The sequence below is a fragment of the Onychostoma macrolepis genome, chromosome 12 (assembly GCF_012432095.1).
Source record: "Onychostoma macrolepis isolate SWU-2019 chromosome 12, ASM1243209v1, whole genome shotgun sequence".
NCBI lineage: Eukaryota > Metazoa > Chordata > Actinopteri > Cypriniformes > Cyprinidae > Onychostoma > Onychostoma macrolepis.
In genome coordinates, this window is record NC_081166.1 from 23,638,563 (window position 1) to 23,654,056 (window position 15,494).

Here is a 15,494-nt window from a genome sequence, read left to right on the forward strand (position 1 = left end):
AATAAAAATAATCATTTTCCTTGAGAGCAGCTTTTTCAAGAAAAGTAAAGGTTTTTAAAATTCACAATATTACTGATATATTTTATGTTGTAGAATAAAATGCAAAGATTTCCTGAGCTTGTGTTAACAAAGGACCTTTGAGTTCAGGATGACGGAACTGGAAGTACTAAATTGCTAACATGTTTCTGGGTTTTGGCCAACCTAAGTATGTCATCCTTGCAGCACACCATGATTTGGCTTCAGGATTGAGATTTTACATTTTTGTAATGCTGCATTCACACAGATAGATATCAGTACAATATTCAAGATCAGAGCAAAATGTAAATAAAATAAAAAAAACCCTTTAAATACAGTATCTCACAGAAGTGAGTACACCCCTCACATTTTTGTAAATATTTTATTATATCTTTTCATGTGACAACACTGAAGAAATGACACTTTGCTACAATGTAAAGTAGTGAGTGTACAGCTTGTATAACAGTGTACATTTGCTGTCCCCTCAAAATAACTCAACACACAGCCACTAATAATTTGCCATTTGAGCTCTGGAAAGGCGCTATATAAATAAAAATTATTATTATTATTATTATTATTATTATTATTATTATTATTAATAATGTCTTAACCGCTGGCCACAAAAGTGAGTGCACCCCTAAGTGAAAATGTCCAAATTGGGCCCAATTAGCCATTTTCTCTCCTCTGTGTCATGTGACTCGTTAGTGTTACAAGGTCTCAAGTGTGATTGGGGAGCAGGTATGTTAAATTTGGTGTTATCACTCTCTCATACTGGTCACTGGAAGTTCAACATGGCACCTCATGACAAAGAACTCTCTGAGGATCTGAAAAAAAGATTTGTTGCTCTACATAAAGATGACGTAGGCTATAAGAAGCTTGCCAAGACCCTGAAACTGAGCTACAGCACGGTGGCCAAGACCATACAGCAGTTTAACAGGACAGGTTCCACTCAGAACAGGTCTCGCCATGGTCGACCAAAGAAGTTGAGTGCACGTGCTCAGCGTCATATCCAGAGGTTGTGTTTGGGAAATAGACGTATGAATGCTGCCAGCATTGCTGCAGAGGTTGAAGGGGTGGGGGGTCAGCCAGTCAGTGCTCAGACCATACGCCGCACACTGCATCAAATTGGTCTGCATGGCTGTCGTCCCAGAAGGAAGCTTCTTCTAAAGATGATGCACAAGAGAGCCCGCAAATAGTTTGCTGAAGACAAGCAGACTAAGGACATGGATTACTGGAACCATGTCCTGTGCTCTGATGAGACCAAGATAAACTTATTTGATTCGGATGGTGTCAAGCGTGTGTGGCGGCAACCAGGTGACAAGACAAGTGTGTCTTGCCTACAGTCAAGCATGGTGGTGGGAGTGTCATGGTCTGGGGCTGCATGAGTGCTGCTGGCACTGGGGAGCTACAGTTCATTGAGGGAACCATGAATGCCAACATGTACTGTGACATACTGAAGCAGAGCATGATCCCCTCCCTTCGGAGACTGGGCCGCAGGGCAGTATTGCAACATGATAACAACCCCAAACACACCTTCAAGACGATCACTGCCTTGCTAAAGAAGCTGAGGGTAAAGGTGATGGACTGGCCAGACCTAAATTCTATTGAGCATCTGTGAGGCATCTTCAAATGGAAGGTGGAGGAGCGCAAGGTCTCTAACATCCACCAGCTCCGTGATGTCATCATGGAGGAGTGGAAGAGGACTCCAGTGGCAACCTGTGAAGCTCTGGTGAACTCCATGCCCAAGAGGGTTAAGGCAGTGCTGGAAAATAATGGTGGCCACACAAAATATTGACACTTTGGGCCCAATTTGGACATTTTCACTTAGGGATGTACTCACTTTTGTGGCCAGCGGTTTAGACATTAATGACTGTATGTTGAGTTATTTTGAGGGGACAGCAAATTTACACTGTTATACAAGCTGTACACTCACTAATTTACATTGTAGCAAAGTGTCATTTCTTCAGTGTTGTCACATGAAAAGATATAATAAAATATTTACAAAAATGTGAGAGGTGTACTCACTTCTGTGAGATACTGTATATCTTGAAGCTTAATGCTAATATTCAAATAAATACTGTATACCCACCCAAATGCCCCATATGCATGCCAGGCTCTCTGCTGACCCCAGAGGCACCTCGCGGTGGTATTAGTCTCACGACAGGAGAGGGGTAGTCCAGATGATCTGTGTCCGAGGTGTACAGCTCACAGTGGCTGATGGGAGACTTGCTGAGGTTTTCACTGGACTGCAATGTAGAGCTTCCACAGCTACACAGCTCCTCCCAGTGCATGTGAGCGCTTGGAGAATGATGGCGACACAGGGCCGAACACATCCGAGATGGGTATGAGTCATTCTGGTCCATTCCATCTTGAATAGCAAGACAAGCGCAATTATAAGCAAAGAGTTGTGTGCTCTCATGATCTATTTCCTGAATTCATCATTTTTTAAAACTAAGAACTAAATTGACTGATTTGGCTTTAACATGATCTTTAACATGTTCTCTGCAAATTTATTCCATCCTGTAGTCAAACATGTGACTCAAAAACAAGGCTAGATGTGAATTACATCGGACTGCGAATTAAATTAAACTGAAAAATGTCATGTTTTTTTGCTACAAAGTCCTTTTACTTTAAAAACTACTGGACACAACCAATGTTCTCTCTAATTTTTTTTTTCTTGCTGAGCAAGACTCTCTATTGGGCAGACATTTTGGCCACCTGTGCAAAAACATTCTTCATACCAGTCCTGTACAGCGCGCACACAAAAAAAGTGTGCAACTTTTAACTTTAATGTGCTATTTATATTTGATTTGACCCTTGATGTAACTAAATTATGTACATTTTAGGTTATCTGAGAAAACATTTTTACAGTACAATACACTGCCATTCAAAAGCTTGGGATCAGTACATTTTTTAAAGTTTCTTAGGCTAATCAAGGCTGTATCTGTATCACAAAATAATATTGTGAAATATTATTGCAATTTAAAATAAAAGTTTTCTATTTTAATATACTTTAAAATATAATTTATTCCTGTGAAGCAAAGCTGAATTTTCAGTGTCACGTGATCCTTCAGAAATCATTCTAATATGCTAATTTGTAATCAATATTGGAAAAAGTTGTGCTGCTTAATATTTTTGGGGACCTGTGAAATTTTTCAGGATTCTTTGAGAACTAAAAAGTTAAAAAGAACAGTGTTTATTCAAAATAGAAATTTTGTGTTACAATATAAACTACTATTCAAAAGTTTGGGTTCAGTAACTTTTTTCTTTCTTATTCATTTATTTCTAAGTATTTTTAATGAATACTTTTATTCAGCAAGGATGTGTTAAATGGATAAAAAGTAATAGTAAAGACTTATATTGTTAGAAAATATTTATATTTTTAATTAATGCTGTTCTTTTTAACTTTTTATTAGCCTAATCAAAGAATCAAAGAAAAAAGTTTCCAAAAAATATTAAGCAGCACAACAGTTTCAACACTGATAATAAATCAGAATATTAGAATGATTTCTGAAGGATCATGTGACACTGAAGACTGGAGCAATGATGCAAAAAATTCAGCTTTGCTTTACAGGAATACACTATATTTTAAAATATACTAAAATATAAAACCAATATTAGAAATTGCAATAGCCTAAGAGTTCACAATATTACTGTTTTTTTGTTTGTTTTTTTCTGTATTTTGATCAAATAAATACAGCCTTGATGCGCATAAGTGACTCCATTAAAAAACGAGGTCAATTAATATATTAGGTTTATAATATAGGCCTAACATAATATAATATAATATCAAAACAACTTAAGCATTTAAACTGATAGAAGAGAATAGAAAACAACTGAAGCATTTAAACTGAGATCTGTAAGTTAAATATATAAATAAAATTAAAAATTAAAAAACATGAACAGGTCAATTCTTATATAGCTATCTAAACAACCCTAAAGTACAGTTTGCACAATACACGTGTGTGTGACTGTAAATGTCTCGAAGAGTTTTGTTAAGGGCCAGTCGTGGCCTAATGGTTAGAGATTGGACTCGTAACCCAAAAGTTGCGGGTTGGAGTCTCAGGTCCGGCAGGGATTGTAGGTGGGGAGAGTGAATGTCCAGCGCTCTCTCTCCACCCTCAATACCACAACTGAGGTGCCCTTGAACAAGGCACCCAACCCCTAACTGCTCCCCGGGTGCCGCCCAATGGGTGTGTTCTTGGGGTGTGTGTGTGTGTGTGTTCACTGCTGTGTGTGTGCACTTTGGATGGGATAAATGCAGAGCACAAATTCTGAGTATAGGTTACCATACTTGGCCACACGTCACTTTCACTTTACCGTTCTGTGACCATCATCCGCTATTTCCAGCACTTAATCAAGCCACTCTTCTTTAATACATGAGGACATTTTATTTCACATGTCATTGCGTTGGCTCTCGATTTGAGCTATTTCGTCCGCAACCATTGAAGTATTCGGTTTCTACAGCCACTCATTTGGCGCACTGGACACAACCATTCACTTTCTATGAAACCTGTAAAGCGCATTCACCGGTTCTAACTCTATAGCGGCATCAGTTCTATAGCGGTTTACCCGAGCATTGCAATTCTTTCGGTTTAACTAGAATACAGTCAAATGGCTTTACCAACTGATTTTTTGTGTGTGCGCTACACATTATTTCTCTGTGCGGCTGTGGTGGAAGAAGTGCGCGGCCGCGTGCATACGCAGCTTAGGCCGTTTCACACTGGACGCGATGTGAAAAAGCGAGGCAAATCGCCGACGAACGGTGCTTTTACACCGAGCGCGAAACGAATGTTCACCTTCTGCTAATTCACGCCTACACGCTAGGTGGCGCCGACCAACAATGCGTTTTTCCTCAGATACTGTATGTATCTCATATATGGATTTAACATCGTCTGCTGCTCAATCTACAGCATTAAATTAATATAGCTAAATCAAGTTTGGTTCTACGCCAGAAACACAAACTATCTATAATGCTTTACAAGAAAACATCTTGAAATATAAATAGAAGTACAATTAGCATCGAGCCACATTTGAAACAGTCATAAACATCCTTTATTGTTAAAAAAATACCATGAGCTGCATACAAAACACATACAGAAAATATAGCGTCATAATCATCTCTTATTTGCTTTCATATTTCATTTGTAGAAAAATGTTTCACTCGATTTTTTTTTTAATATGGAAGATCTAACATTAGAGAGTAAACGCGCTCTAACTCGTAACATTTGCACACGTGGGAGAAAACGGACACTCCAGATCATCTCGGTTACGTATGTAACTCTCGTTCCCTGATGGAGGGAACGGAGACGTTATGTCGTTATGATTGTGGCATGGGGACATAATGTCTCCGTTCCCTCCATCAGGAAACGAGGATTACATACGTAGCCGAGACGTTCCTTATCTGTCGGTCACTACGAGTTATGTCGTGATGACATTAGGGGTCCATGGAAAGCGCCACAACCTGAACCCCGTCACAACCTTATGGCACTGCAAATGTTGACAAGCAAGCACGTGACAGACAAATCACCCCAGCACAAATTCGCTGACCTTGATACCCACAGGGAGTACATCGCTGCTGGAGATAGCCAAGCCGCTGTTCCTTTCACCACAGAATTTAGAAGGGATTTCGACCTTCAACGAAAGATTACTTCAATTCTTTCCTATTTGTTGTTACAGCTCGGCAGTAACGATGGGGAAGCAAGCCTCCAGAGAAGGGCGCTACGGAGGCCACATCCTGCCCGTAGGGAGGTGACATGTGGAGATAATGATATGGACTGACCCAGGCCTAGGGCAGTACTACATATGAAATTGGTCTCTGAGGCAGGTCCTACCTAGGAGTAGGGAGGAGAGCTGTCAGCAGAGCCTGACAGAGTGCTCTGTCAAAGGGAAGACACGGGTTTACCGAGAGGGAAACCTTACCGTGGAAGAATACACATATGGGATTACCCGAAGGGAATCAAGCCATATGGACACCTAGCCCAGTGCAGGGGCTGACCGGAGACCCGGACAAGCTAACGCCAGTACTGGGCCTGGCGTCAGACTGCTCTGCCCAGTCTGACTGCCAGGGGTGCTGGAGGAACTCCACCAGGGTTCGCCGTCCGGAAATTACTTTAATTAGAGGAAAAAGGCGCTCGCATCCCCGGGTGAGGGGGAATGGCGCAGCAAGCGTGACACCGACCAGCTCTTCCCACCACTTACCTGTTACCCAACACACGGGAAGAAACTGGCTCAATGCGGAGACTGTAAAATCTCGCAAAGGTGTTCGGTGTTGCCCAGCCCGCAGCTCAACAGATGTCTGCCAGAGAGGCGCCGTGCACCAATGCATCGGAGGAGGCAATACTCCGCAGGGAGTGAGCCCCCAGATTGGTACGCCAAGGCGATGGTATCCAGTGGGCCAACCTCTGCTTGAAGACAGCCTTCCCTTTCTGCTGACCTCTGTGGCAGACAAAGAGCTGCTCAGAGCTTCTAAAGCTCTGGGTGCAATCCACGCATATGCTCAGCGCTCACCGAAAATGCTTGGAGGTCCCCGACCCTCTTGATGGAAGTGAGCGCGGTCAGGAGCGCTGTCTTAGCAGACAGGAACTTCAGCTCAACTGAGTCCAGCGGCTCAAAGGGACCCCTCTGAAGTCCAGCCAGGACGATAGAGAGATCCCAGGAGGGCACCAGGGGTGGCCTAGGAGGATTTAACCTTCTGGCACCCCTCAGGAACCTGACGATGAGATCGTGCTTTCCCAGGGACCGCCCGTCCACTGCAACATGATGTGCTACGATAGCAGTGCTTTCAAGGTGGATGGTGACAGCCTACGCTCCAACCTTTCCTGCAGGGAAGAAAGCACTACTCCAATCGTACATCTTTGGATCTTAGCGAGGCATCCATCGTGACAACGACATGCCGAGACACTTGTTCTAAGGGTACTTCAACCCGTAGAAGGACAAGGTCCGTCCAGGGGCTAAATGAGCGGTCACATGAACTGTACCGCGGTGACATGCCCATCTCGGGACTCGGGAGTGTAACCTGTGCTGAAGTGGTCCCATATGAAGCAATCCGAGCGGCGAGACTGTGGCTGCGGATGCCATATGCCCCAGGAGCCTCTGCCTCTGAAGGAACTCAGGCCTGTCAGCATGGACGCCACCACACTAACTCCATACTGAGAAAAGAGTTTCTCTGCATGGGGGAGACCTTGCTCTTTTGCCAGTTAACCCGAAGCCCCAACTGGCTGAGGTGCCGGAGCACCAGGTCCCTGTGATCGCACAACTGTTCTCGCGTGCGGGCCATGCTAGAGATAGTTGAGGATCCTGATGCCCAATCGGGCCAGTGCTGCTTCCTCAAAGTTTATCATTCTCACGTGTTTTAAGCCTTGTCAGTTTAAATATTAAAGTGTTTTAAGCCATTCAAGCATGAGACAGCATGAAATAGATTTCAATGCGGTACTTACACGCTGTGATAGACCTTTTCTGAAAGAGATTTAAATGCGGTACTCACGTGTTGTGATAGAAAGATAATTTCTGTTCGCGCCAGTGACGCCGCACACACACAAAAAGCATGTGAGTAACAAATTGAGCTTTCTTTGGCGCCTTCATCAGCAAATGCACACAAAAGCATGTCGGAATGACAGTCTTGAGGAGTATCCACGTAAACGAGTATTGTTTCCGATCCGCACTTTACCCCAAACCAGCAGGTTCACGACTTCTCCAAGCCCTAATACTGCTCGGTCCCATCGCCATATCGACTCAAATTCATAGGCAATTGCACTTATTATGGACTCAACAGTGCTTTTAAGGTCATCTTCCTCCATTTCAAAACAAGCGTACATTCAAAATGTAAAGAAATGCTTATATTACTATACTGGCCATTGGAGCGAACCAACCCTGTGATGTCACACGCGGTGGTACTGCAAGATGGCGGCACCCTTGCTCCAAAAGCTATAACAAAACAACCTTTTTTCTTTAAAATGGTTACATTAGTCATGTTTGTTATATATGTTTTTATTAAAATGGAATTTATTTTCCTAAATAATGTAAACTTGACTGACTGCTTCATTTCCACTTTAAGCCCTGTTCACACTACAAGCGACACGCAGCGACAAAGCGACACGATCCCATTCATTTCAATGCAGAGCTGGCGATTTCCGGCATCACGAGCGACAGCGACCGTTGGCGACCGGATGGGGCGTGTCCAGCAAGTCGACAAAGTTCAGAATTCTTCAACTTTATGCAAATGAAGTAGAGTAGAGCTCATGTGATTGTTCTCCTCTCAGCCGTAGATAAACATACGCAATGGAAGAAAGTAGGCTCTGTTTCTCATTCATTTTTGTTTGTATGTACGGATTTAATTTAGATTATATTTAGTCTTTTGCCTCCAAAATGTTTGTACTTAGCGGCAAGAAACCTGATTCGCTGTGAAGGCAACCAGTAGTGAGAACGCCAACTAGCGGCCTCATCGCCAGCCCCTGAAAAAGTCAAAAGCCGCTGCTAGAACAGGGCTTTAGAGGGAACATTGGACACAACCATAGACTGTAAAAAAAAAAACATGGACATAGTGTCAGTGACGTCACTCGTAGGTTTCTGAAGAGCATTTTTGATGCCTAAAGTGGGCGGAGTCGACCACCGCCATCTTGGCAGTGCGTCACTCCCGGATAATCGAAAATGGGCAAAAAGGCGGGATGTGGGTGAAGCTGAGCTGAAACCACGCCCGTCTATAGTGACAGCAGTGCTGCTGTGCAAAGACAAAACACCATAACTTTGTTTTTGGTCGAAAATGAGTTATTGATCATTTTGGGACATTAATGACCTCCTTTATCATGTGTTTAAGCAGGGCCAGATTATCCATAGACGGGATTGGGCGAGTGGCCTTGGGCACCAGCCAATAGGGGGGCACCAAGTGATTACGATAATGACAAGACCTTTAAAATATTTTTTCATGTTTTGTATATATTATTTTGCTGGAAGAGATACAGATGCATAGAAAATGAACAGTTAATGATACAATATACAGAGAGAATATCAAATATATGCAAGCATATAAAGAATTGCGATTAGGTCAGGTCACAGTGTATTTGCCCCCTCCCCCCCAGTCAAAGTCGAGAATATTTGGTGGATAGGCAGCATCGACTTGGCGGTTGTGCGAAACGTAAATAAAAAAAATAAAAAAAGAGAAAATATCATGACACATAGCCAGGGCTATACAGTGCGACTGAAAAGTAGCTACTGTGTGCGACTATCAAAAAATATTAAGGAGCACCTGTGCAACTAACCCGATCAGCATAGGCTATTTGTGTTTGCGCTGAATGGAGCTTCAAAGATTTCTACTTGCGTGTTTGTGCAGCGTTGAGTAATGTATCGCAGACACGATTCCTTGAATGCAATGTTAATCAGAATTCACTCACTGCTCAAAATACTTTTGTTCATTGCTGAGTTATGCAAGCTCACAAATCCTCTCGTTATAACAAAGTGTAGACGGTGTAAATAAGAGATTCGTTGTGCAGTGTAGAGTGCTTCATTGATTATAATGGAGTTTTGTGAGATTGCGATGAACTGAAGTGAGTAACAGGTTTTAAAGATTATTAAAGGAGTTTGTAAATGTGATATTAAATTAATACAACAGCTCAATAAACAATAAGTTATATAAAGTGATGTACATTGTATGACTTTTAACAATATTGCCTGATTTTACTCTATTTAATCAAGGAACATAGTTTCAAACAGTCACAGCCGAGCCGCTGCGCATCTCCATTCAAACACAGCGGTGTTTCATTTATGAATGATCCTGCGTTTTTAAATGAATCTAGTCAGTGATTCAAGGCAGTGATTCAATTACCCACTCATAAAGACAGTCACTTGCTTCGTTCCTGAATGAATCAGCTGTTCAAACGAATCAGCTGAATGAATGATTCAGTGAAAAAAATCAGTGACTTACCGCCACCTGCTGGCAGTTTTATTTTTATGTTTAAAGTGTCCTTTCAGTTATTTAAATCATTTCAATCAAACAATAGTTCTATATTCAAAATTTTATATTTATAACATTAATCTCACAACATTGTTATGAATTTAAAACATCCATGCCACCTCTGAGCCTCTGTAAATGTCTGTAAATTTACCTACATGCCACTTTTGTGTTCTTCTGTGCCACCTTTGTAGTGGAAACTAATTTCTTTTGATTAGTAACTTATTCTTCTTATTCTACCTGTTCTTATTCTATTTTTTTTTTTATTAGAAATTTTGTAAAAATATAAAGAAGTATCGAATCACACTTCAAATGTGGTCACCCTAGAGCACTACACTGTGTTAATCCGGGCCTGTGTTTAAGTATCATGGAGAAAAGCCCCGAAAAAACCAAGGCAGAACACAGTATAACAACAGTTACCGCTCTTTGATTTTGTTTTGAAAAGCTCAAATTAAGTTACGGTGCTGTGCATTTGTTTGCATTCCTTCGTCAATACACAGTATTGGAGTTATACGGTATTCTGCCTTTGTTTTACTGTCCATTAAAGTCTACTGCGTTTAAATTACGGTGTGACTTGTGTACTTTTTATACATCTGTTGGCACTTCATTAGACAAACAAATTAGATAGATCGCGATCTAACAAACTTCTCCATATAACAAAGCACTGTAAGCAAGTAACGACTAGATAACTTGGCAACAATAATTAATCGTAAATCATCTTTAAAGTTTTTTCTTTTTATAATGCAGATCATTCACTCCGTGCCAGCTGTCAGTCTGGGGCTGTACACTTCTGTACGTGAGGACGCCATGACAGCGTATCACACATAAAATCAATAACTGTTCGCAATTAAATACTTTTCCTTCCTTTTCTTGTAAATCGATAAAATCCCATTGCAATGTACGTCATCGGAGATGTTTAATTCCCAATCATTCGGAGCATTATCCCTGCTGGCGTCCACATCAATCCACAAGTCGTTCTCATAGGTTAAGCTATTTTAATTCCATCCGATTTAAAAACAATAGGCTAAGTATGTCTTGCATCCTTTAATGTTAGCGAACATTGCAAATAAATTGGTTGCAAAACGGTATTCACTTATGTTTAACTTTTTGTCTGGTTGTTACGGTCAGGAAAAAAAAAACTGAATCACATTACTAGATGTTATAGCCTAGCCAATGATCTCAAGATTTTTTTTTACAGATGTTACTATAATGATTCTGTAAATGGTGATCAGCACCCTATATAATGTGGAAGCTGCTGCCTTTTGCCTTGGCGTGACATCTCACTTTTTGCAGACGGTGCAAAAGCAGAGCACAATCAAATATAGTGGTAAAAAGTTTGAGATAATTTTCATTAACACACCTTGCCAGATTTCCAGTGTCCTTCCTATAATTAATCATTTTCTGTACAAATAAAAATCTTTAAAGCCAGTTTTCTTAGTTTCACACTCTGGAGCAGAGCGGCAATCCACCTGTTACTTAATTATGCAGAACTTTAAGGCTTAAGGCTTAATATAATTTTAGTTATAAAAAAAATTGAGCCCCTGAAGTTACCTATATAGACCAAAACCACTTTTTGTACCAGGCTGTAAACATATTTTTTTTCTGCTGTAAAGTTGGGCATTTTAACATGGGAGGTCTAAGGGACTGACTCCCTTTTGGAGCCAGCCTCTAGCGGCCAGTCGATGAATTGCAGTTTTAGTCACTTCCGTGGTGGTTTCAAGAGAGGGAACGGGAGGTTGCCGCTTGGACACAACCTATGAAGTCTCAATAGAGCTCAGTTTTGTTTGTTTGTGAGTGTTCTACTCACCTGGCCTGTTGCGTCTGTCTAGTGAGTTTTGGTGGTATCGTATGCCATTCACATGGTATCCACAGTCCAAATTTTCACTGGTCATCATCTGTTCAGCCTGATTACATATCAGTTAAAACAATGATTACTGTACAAAGAGCTTGAACTTGTTAATTACACAAGCTGGCATTTGTTATGGTGACTAGAATGTGTGATTCTTGAGATATGTGACAAATGTTCCATGAGTTTTGAAAATAGCAGCATTCAGGCCTTTAACCAAAAATACACCATCTATGCATGCAGCACTCTATGGTTTGGATTCTAGAATCAGATATTACATTTTTGTAATGCTGCATCCACACCAATAGATGTCAGTATAAGTCCAAGACAAGAGCACCATCTAAACAACAATCTACATAGTGCACCTTTAGATAACTCGAAAAGTTTTTGAGCATACCTTTATGCTATTACCCTACACACTGTATAAGCATCCACATGATCTGAGATGAACACTTGAATGGTCTTCATCTAAATGCATTCTGTTTGATTTACTCTTAATTTGATCAAAATTATCACATTATTACTCACTACCCCTAAACCAGCCTTTTCAGATCGACACTCAATACTTCACATGAATTAAAATGTACATTAATATGATGCTATAAATTACATTTTAAACAAACATTACTACATGTAATGGGTTCACAATCAGTCACAGTCACAATCATTACATGTCAGGTCCATCTCACAAACCACAAAGAAATTGTTTGGGGTTTTTATTCTTAGCTACCAACATGCTAACAGTTGGTTTGAAAACATCCTGTATCCTCAGTTCATTCATTATTATGTGTCAATGTTAGATTTGTCAGTTTTTACAATCTCAATTGAACCTCTGAACATATTTAGCATTAATTAATTCAAATGAATAATTAATAAGCCAATTTCTTGATACATAGAGCTCTATTTTGTCTCAGTATTCAAGAATCAGTGAGGGATATGTATAAATGTGTGTGGGATGTGAGGTTTACACACGTCTCGTAGGTTAAAGGTGATTTCTAGGTTCCTCCAAAAGCGCTCGCCAAATGCAGGGTACATGTCCAGCACCTCTAGAAGGTCGTCTCTTTGGATACGGTGAAGGTCACAGTAGGTAAGTGCAGTAACATCAGCGTTACTGCGACCAGGATCTGTATACAGATTTATAGGCTCGCCAAAGACATCATTCTTCCCTGTATGAGAAACAGGGAGTAGCTTTTATTAGGCCTTATAAAAGACGATACTTCTAAAAAATAAAACCCTCAAACAGTCAGTGGATCAGACAGTGGTTTGCTGAGGTTTAATGTTAATCTCACCCAGGATGGCCAGCACAATGTTATGTTGCGAGACTTGAATGGAACCACGGGAGATGAAGTGGAGAGCTTTGATCACGTCGCCGTGGTGATAGAGGGTGTCTCCAGGAGGCGAGTGGGTGGTTTTGAAGCACACGGCGAGAGCTCTCAGACACGCTTTACTCGCCCCACGGAACACCTTACAGTTCTGCAGCAGACTACGATTCAGATGCAAGCAAATATCAGCTTGCAAACACTCAGGAAAACCTTTCAGGACCTATAATTAGAAAAAAGAGGCACGATTGGTTTTCTGTTATACAGGTTAATCTATAATATAGACAGGAATGATATTTGAGTTACTCATTTTGGCTCAGGTATGTGACCTACTGCATTCATATCAATGCCATTGGTGTAGGACCAGGCATGCTGGAAATATTCTTCCAGTCTCTGCCTCAGTTCTTCAGGTATCTGATGGAAGCGGATGAACTCTTTAACCCGCAGCATCTGGGTGTGATAGCGCGCTGTTCCCGAATAAAGCCTCTGAATTATTGCAGAGACATTCCCAAATATGCTGGCATACATGAGAGCTAAGACAAAGTCAATAGAGAATATTTAGTCAACAGCACAATTTTTTGACATGGAGGTAAGAGGAGGATTATTAAAATTCATTAAAACTAAACCAATAAAAAAAAAAAAAAATGTTACTTGAAAAAAGAAAATGTACAGTATATGAAATAATATATTTTAAAAACTTCTTTTATAAATTTCAACTAGTAGCCAAGGTACAATTTCTTATTTAAATTTAGTTGAACTTGTACTAAAATACAAACTTGATGTGCAATAAATACTAATAAATACTACTAATAAAACTGAAAATAAAATAATAAATACAAAAAATTAAAAAGCACAACAAAATTACTCAAACTTTAAATTTTAAATGGAAATAGAACAATAGAAAAACGATAATAATATCTCAATGATATTAAAATAATTAAAATTTTACTAAACTATATAATTTTAACAATTTTACTAAACTGTATAAGGTTTATAAGTGGGGTTAGGATTTGTGGATCTTCATGTTTACATTTTTCTTAAAAACATGTTTCATAAAAACATGAAATTGCCACCTCGTAAAATAGTTACGTTTCTCAAGAGATTGGGTTGTGTATTCGTAAATAGTGGAGAACAGGGACGGCATCTGACTGAGATTGTAGATCACGTGACATTGTTGACATGTTGAATGTAGCATGGCTGGACTGTGTTAATGCATAGAACATATGTGACCCTGGACCACAAAACCAGTCTTAAGTCGCTGGGGTATATTTGTAGCAATAGCCAAAAATACACTGTATGGGTCAAAATTATTGATTTTTTTTTATGCCAAAAATCATTAGTATATTAAGTAAAGATCATATTCCATGAAGATATTTTGTTAATTTACTACTGTAAATATATCAAAACGTCATTTCTGATTAGTAATATGCATTGCTAATTCATTTGGACAATTTTAAAGGCAATTTTGTCAATATTTGGATTTTTTTGCATTCTCAGATTCCAGATTTTCAAATAGTTGTATATCGGTCAAATATTGTCAGATCCTAACAAACCATACATCAATGGAAAGCATATTTGTTCAGCTTTCAGATGATGTATAAATCTCAATTTCGAAAAATTGACACTTAAGACTGGTTTTGTGGTCCAGGGTCACATGTACTACATTTGATTTTAGATGCAGCATATGTTCCACTTTGCTATAAACAAATACTATTGCTGAAATCAAAAGGACCACTAGGCTAAGATTATAAGAGAACAGTTCAGATTTTCCTCATCTCCGGGTAGGTCACCAACATTAGCTTTTTAGGTCTTTCCAGGTCTAAATGTTACTAGCCAGAAGGAGTAGGAATGTTCAAGACAGTGGCACAGAAATGAGATATTTCAGCCTTAAACTAAGAAAACAATCTTTATGCAGTGACTTACAGCCAATGAGCATGACACAGATTGAGAAAATCTTCTCCGAGTTGGTGTTTGGAGAGATGTTCCCAAAGCCCACGCTTGTCAGACTACTAAAGGTGAAATAGAGTGCAGTGACGTATTTTTCCTGAACGGAGGGTCCTGAGCTGGCATCACTGTCGTTGTAATGCTTCCCCAGCTGATCGGCCAGGTTATCCAGCCAGCCAGTCTTCATGTAAGGCCTCTCCATATGACCAATGGCATACCACATACACGCCAACCAATGAGCAATCAGCACAAAGGTGCACATAAGCAAGAAGAGGACTGCAGCTCCATACTCTGAGTATCGGTCTAATTTTCTGGCAACCCGGACCAAGCGCAGCAGACGGGCTGTCTTCAGCAGGCCAATGAGAGTGGCCGTCGTCTGCAGATTGGATGATGGGAGGACAAAGAAAGAATAGTATTAGATAAG

General features: G+C 40.3%; 1 protein-coding gene across 1 annotated transcript in view; it reads right to left on the reverse strand.

Annotated features, from left to right (window-relative positions):
• The window catches only part of kcnh6b (potassium voltage-gated channel, subfamily H (eag-related), member 6b), a 28,202-nt gene that overhangs the window by 4,747 nt on the left and 7,961 nt on the right, over positions 1-15,494 (reverse strand). Inside the window, exons 4-9 of the mRNA XM_058793129.1 lie at positions 15,050-15,446; positions 13,460-13,659; positions 13,097-13,349; positions 12,780-12,973; positions 11,769-11,865; positions 2,105-2,383 (exon numbers count right to left, since the gene is read on the reverse strand). Coding sequence (XP_058649112.1) covers positions 2,105-2,383; positions 11,769-11,865; positions 12,780-12,973; positions 13,097-13,349; positions 13,460-13,659; positions 15,050-15,446 — 1,420 coding nt within the window. The remainder of the gene's footprint in view (positions 1-2,104; positions 2,384-11,768; positions 11,866-12,779; positions 12,974-13,096; positions 13,350-13,459; positions 13,660-15,049; positions 15,447-15,494) is intronic.